At 39.9% G+C, this 6,000-nt stretch overlaps 1 protein-coding gene across 2 annotated transcripts in view; it reads left to right on the top strand.

Annotated features, from left to right (window-relative positions):
• The first annotated feature begins 1,822 nt into the window (after positions 1-1,822).
• The window catches only part of LOC310957537 (protein Niban 1-like), a 33,278-nt gene continuing 29,100 nt past the window's right edge, over positions 1,823-6,000 (top strand). Inside the window, exon 1 of one of the 2 annotated variants that reach the window (XM_083928139.1) lies at positions 1,823-1,958. In XM_083928139.1, coding sequence (XP_083784265.1) covers positions 1,904-1,958 — 55 coding nt within the window. In that variant the 5' untranslated portion in view covers positions 1,823-1,903. The remainder of the gene's footprint in view (positions 1,959-6,000) is intronic. The other variant, XM_083928140.1, reaches the window with a different exon arrangement.

Genomic DNA, 6,000 nt, shown 5'->3' with positions numbered 1-6,000 from the left:
TAAGTACAAATTAAATAAGTGAGAAGGAGCGATAAGTTATAAGTGTTAAAATGTAAAAATAATAATGTCACTAACTTTTCATTTTTTCAACTGCCTCAGCCTGTTATGGCACATGATCAACAGTGTCAAATCTGGACTAAAGGATTGATTTTTTTAAATTTTATTTATACCTTTAAGCCTCTTCATGACCTGGGTCCAGATAATATTATAGACCTTTTAATCCCTTACGAACCTTTATCTAGTTTGAGATCCTCGGGCAGTGATCCAGGCTGCAAACTGAAGGGAACAGAGTTTTTGCAATCAGGGTCACAAGGCTCTCTTAGTTAGTGTCTACCTCTAAGTCACTTCCAAAAACATACCTTTATTGGAAAGCATAGTCTGATTTGATGTGATTATTTTATTGCTTTTGTATTTCTTATTTCTTGTGTATTACAAGTATTAGAATTTTGCACTTCATGTATTTGTTTGTTTATTTCACTTATGTTTAAAGGTTTCACTAACAAGACCACACCATTGTACGATATTGGAGAGGTTTAATTGGAATAGCCGGGGAATGCGAGAGTGTGGGGTGAGGGCGGGATAAGAGAAGGGTCGAGGGAATAATGAGATGGTCGAGAATGTAGAATGGAGTCGATCGCCAGGGATGAAGAACATGAGTCGATCGTCGGGGATGAATGGTGCGAAGCGGGTTGAGGAGTGTATGATGTCACACCTGCCCAGGGAGCGTGGCTCAGAGTGGGGTTATGCCTTGATGTGTGCTGATACATCAACCCCCGGGTTCATGCCCAGAAGCCTGTCATTGTAGTGTGGACTACTGAGCTGATGTCTTGAAAAAAAAAAAAAAGGGGGGGGGGGGTCGTTTCCTGGGGGGAGGGTTGTGAAAAACGAGAGAGAGAGAGAGAGAGTGGGTAAGACACGAATATATATATTGTTGCACAGGTAGTTGAGTTAATGAGACACAGGGGTTGCGTTAATGAGACACGGGTTGTTTAGCTGTGAGCCGTGAGTGGTGGAATTAGCGAAGGGAGAGGGCTATAGTCTTGTTCCTGAACCTCAGTTAAATTAACTACATATCTGTAGAATCTTTTTAAAACATTACAAAATTAAAAAAAACAGCCACAGGGCATTTTGAGGGGAACAGAATGAAAGTATTGCTTTATATATTTGAGTCTGAATTAATATTTTAAACATTTTTTGACTTTCTGTCCCGTTCTGTTTCCATGGTAGCAGCCAATAGCGTTGGGCATTGCTGGTTGCCAAGGTTGTCTGTTGTTGCTACAGAAACAAGAATCATGTTGAGTTGAGAGCTAGCTAATGGATTCCACAGCACTCACAGAAAGACTTCCACGTGAAGACTGGCTAACGTTAAATACTGATGTCAAATGAATTGATGAGTCCAAATGAGTGGTTCCCCTGTTTGATTCATCACTGACATGGAGCAGGCTGATCACTGACACACTGACACAATAACAAAAAAGTTATTATTAAAATTTAGGACTTTTCTTATTGGGGCAGAGGTTAGAGTAACATGTTGCATACAGCTAAAATATAGTGTTTGCTGTTCCTTACTGTCCTTGTTTCATGTTTGATTAAATTCAAAATTGAAGTGAATTGAAAGTGTTAATCGTATGTTAACCAGCAGATGGTCCTATAGGGTGGCTGTGACACTTGTATATGATGTAGTTGGTGGCATAACTGCCATGATAGATTTCAACTCGTGTTTTAACAGCACCGCCCAGCTCACCACACACTGACTCACAGAGAACAGAGGAAATGAGCTCCTCTTGACACATCAGAGCAGCCCATTTAGTTTGCATGTACAGGATTTCTGTGTATCTTGTGTAAATATATTCAGATAACTGAATCAAGCTTTTCATCTGAGAAGAAGGGAAATAGATCCATTATGGGAGCATCTTCATCTGGCTTGCTGGATGAGGCTAAAATCAGCAATATCAAAGGTAAAACTAAGAGATTACTTCTTTTTCTTCTTATCATCAACATTTCTATAGTGCAGTCTGCAGCTTTAGACACAACATTTACCTTCGGTGGTCATTCTTGAGGTGAAAGGGGAGTGTATATCTGGACATTTTAAATTGGTGACTCCCTCACTTTTAAGCCACATGTGCAGTACTTGGTGAAGAGGTTAAGGCTAAAACTGGGTTTTTAGTTTGAAGTTGTGTTTATCTTTTTATGTGAAAAAAGCTACTACTTTTTTTAACCTGTGTTGGATTATGGTGATCTTTTATATAGACATGCCTCCACTCAGTGCCTTCAGATAGTTGGCACAGCTTACCACGCTTCCTTCTCTTTCATTACCAATTGTAAAGCTCTGGTTATACTCTTGATGGCCAGCTCTGGCCACCTATAGGCTCTGCCACTGGTACACCTTCATCCACCATCTTGGTCTGCTTCCATCCGACCTACATCTCCTATAACACAGAAAAGTATCAGACAGCACTCTTTGTGTTCTCAGGACTTGCTTATGCTTTCTGTCCCAAATGCCTGTACAGAAATAGGAAAAAGGGCATTTGTGTATTCTGCACCCTCTGCATGGTATATGCTGTAGAATGACTTAAAACTCAATGAATTAATCAAAATAAATGCTCTTAAATCCAAATGAAAGATTTTGGGGCAGTTTCATTGATAGTTTGGTGTTTGGTGCTTTTGCTACCTTTGTATTGTGTCTCTTCTTGTCTTTTCTGTAGCTATGTATTTGTATTTATGCTGCTCTCTGGTTTGGTCACATCTCCCATAAAAAAGATATTCTTTATCTCAGGACTCTCCTGGTTATATATAATAAGGACTTGTATGGCCTACTGTATGTTAGACCTTTTCCATAGAGAATAAAGTGGATGAATGGGGAGGAAGAAAGAGATATACACAAATGTTAAGCAAAAGCACTAACAGAAGCAGTAGGGTGTGGGTAGAAGTGACAGTGGCACTTACAGTACAGCAGAAGCAGCCTAGTGGTGATCATTGCAGCAGGTTGGTTTACCCTCCATTCTGTATGTTTGTGTCCACAAATGCCACATACTTTTCTGATCGTCATATACTGCCCATGAATAATTTGCCATGCTGTTTTAGGGGTATTTTTAAAACGTGACCAACAAAAACAGTGTCATCTATCCTTTCTAATCTACTCTGATGTTAGAGAGGAGTTGGTTACTATATATGGTCATTTTGGAGGCTGTACTTAGTTGTGGTGTTGTACTGCACTGTATTGTGCTATATGGTGTTTCTGCATGCATGAGGGGGGCATAACATAACTATGTTGGATTTGCAGAGAGATAAACAGGAAACACGAGGAGGGGTGGGACATGCAGTACTGGTCCCAAGAATCAAAGTGGGGACATTGCACATATGTTTCTCGCGTCAACCACCAGGACAGTTAGCATACTTTTTTGTATGTTTTTAAATGTTGTAATAAAAATGTATTTTATGATAAAATCACAAATTAGGATTTCAATTAGTAATAGTCATACTGTTATTCCTGATGATGCTGAGGATGAGACCCCCCCTTTCTTGAATTGCTTTAATTATTTTTGTTATCAGCTCTAGTTTTTACTCTGTTTTGTTTGATTGTACCTTGTTTTGGTTTTTCTGTTTCACTTTAAGGCAGATGCACTGATGCACTGTACAACTGCTGTACTTTTTCTTTTTGCCTGTCTGCAAAATTCAATAAAAACATTTGGGGAAATAAAATATATAATTTCAGCTTCAAATTAACTTTGACTTTAAAGGATAAATAAATTCAACAAAAATGATGTGCTATGTTAGTGGCTTTGCTCATTTCTATGCGTGCATTCCCATACATGTTATCAGCACAGTCATATCCTGTCACTTATCTCCTAGAATGTAATTGCAGCCATTTCCAACTATTAAATTATTATGGGTTGTCTGTGAGTGTAAGATGAAAGTCAGGCTATGGAGTGACCCAAACAGTGTGTGATAATGGCCACACTGTAAACAAATGATAAACATAAGATTAGGACTGAGCCACAGTCACACACGTCCAGAGCCTCCAATGATTCACCTCTTCTTTCAGATCCACACACGTTTGACAAACCTCAAACAGACCATTATCCACAGCTTTACAGGTGGCATTAAGAATTCTGCCATCCCAGATAGATCTTTAAATATGTATTGTTTTATATACTATATGACTTCAAATAATGAGATTTGAAAATCAAGTTATTTTGACAATTCAGACACATTAAAGTGTTAAAATTCGGGCGTAAAATCCACCCAGGATCTTTTTGGGCAAATACACTCATGAAATAAGACATCGGGACATTTTTTTCCTTGTAACAACTATTAACAAAGAAATCCCGGAGAGTCGCTACCTGGGATGATTTTACGCTGAATTTCACTTTAAATGACATCACAGCCTCAACTCTGCATGTGCATCAGCCTCACCTCCTGTCTCAGAGTTATACCAGAATGACTCATTTTAAGAGTGGCAGAGGGAGAATTATATTTGATAAGTGAATGATAGAAGAGCGACAACCATTACGCGGGAAAATGGCCAAACTAATAATAATAATAATATTTAACATCAGTCAGTCAAATAATGAAAGTGGGAGATGTTGTAAGTATTTCGTCATTAAAAAACCATATCATTAGGCTGTGAAGCTATTCTTTTAATACACTCTTAACTATTCCAATATTAGAAACATTTTTTCTTTTTAAAGTAAATGTTCTGCTGGATTTTAAAGACCAAAACGAAAGCGTGCTGAGGCCAGTAAATAGGGTGCTAACATGTATACTCACCACATGTGCAGTCACAGCAACCTAAACCCACTCAGACCAAGCAAGTGAACCACTCGTACTCGTGCGTCCCAGTGAAGAGGGACCCTCTCATAGTGACTAGCTCCTAGAGCAGGGGTGGCCAACCAGTCAGAGCCTAAGAGCCACATTTTTTTACTGTGTTACCGCAAAGAGCCACATCATACACATGGGCACACATGAACATCGCCTCATCCCTTCCTCACACACACACAGACCTCTGCTTAGCCAGATTTATTGTAAATGTCACACACCAACATGATAATGACAGAATTTGACTTCTATAGCCCACGGGCCAGTCATTTTCAACATTGAACATTGTGTGCACTGTCTCACACACACAAACTCTCAGTTCAACCAAGTCCACAAACAAAAATATAATAATTAAAATATATTTTTTCTCTTACTGTGCATGGTGCTTAGTGGGACTTCTGGCATTCCTTGCCTTGAACAATCCTCTTCAGATCTGGCTTGTATTCAGTTGTTGCCACTCGAAGCAATTCTTTCACATGGGTGTCAGTCAGAACAGATCGATGCTTTGATTTCACGTGTTTCAGGGTAGAAAACACAGACTCGCAGACGTATGTTGACCCAAATATTGACAGTATCTTAAGTGCAGCCCGTTTGACATTGGGGTATTTTTCCATTGGTACACTTTTCCAGAACTCAATGACCCCTTCCCTTAAAGCAGGTTTCAGTTGGTCCTCCTCACAAAGATCGATAATCTCCAACTCAGCCGCAGCCTCATCTGTGACTAGCGGGGCTTTCAAACAGTGCGTCTCCACATTAAATGGGTCAACGAGGAATGCAATCTGTGGCCTTTTCAGTTGTAGATCACGGAACCGGGTCACGAAGCTTTCGTGCAGGTTTTCAACCAGTGTTGCATATCTAGCTCTTTTCTTATTCAGGGCGACGCTGGTGCCCGTGGCTTTTAGTAGAGTGGGAAAATGCGTTAAATCTCCCTTTTGAATATGTGCCTTGAACAGCATCAGTTTGTTGACAAACGCAAACCCACTTTGCACCAGGTCAGGCAGCATTTTTAACTTACCCTGCAGGGTCAGGTTCAGTCTGTCCAAGTGACACAGCATGTCAACCAAAAAGGCCAAATCCATAATCCACTCGTGGTCCGAGAGCTCGGGATAGTCCTTGTCCTTCTTTTCCATGAACAGTTTCACGGCATCCAAAAGCTCAAAGAAGCGAGAAAGTACCTTGCCT

This window comes from Echiichthys vipera (genome assembly GCF_963691815.1).
Source record: "Echiichthys vipera genome assembly, chromosome: 15".
Lineage (NCBI taxonomy): Eukaryota > Metazoa > Chordata > Actinopteri > Perciformes > Trachinidae > Echiichthys > Echiichthys vipera.
The sequence above is the reverse complement of the archived record's forward strand: the minus strand, read 5'-3'. Positions and strand labels throughout refer to the sequence as shown.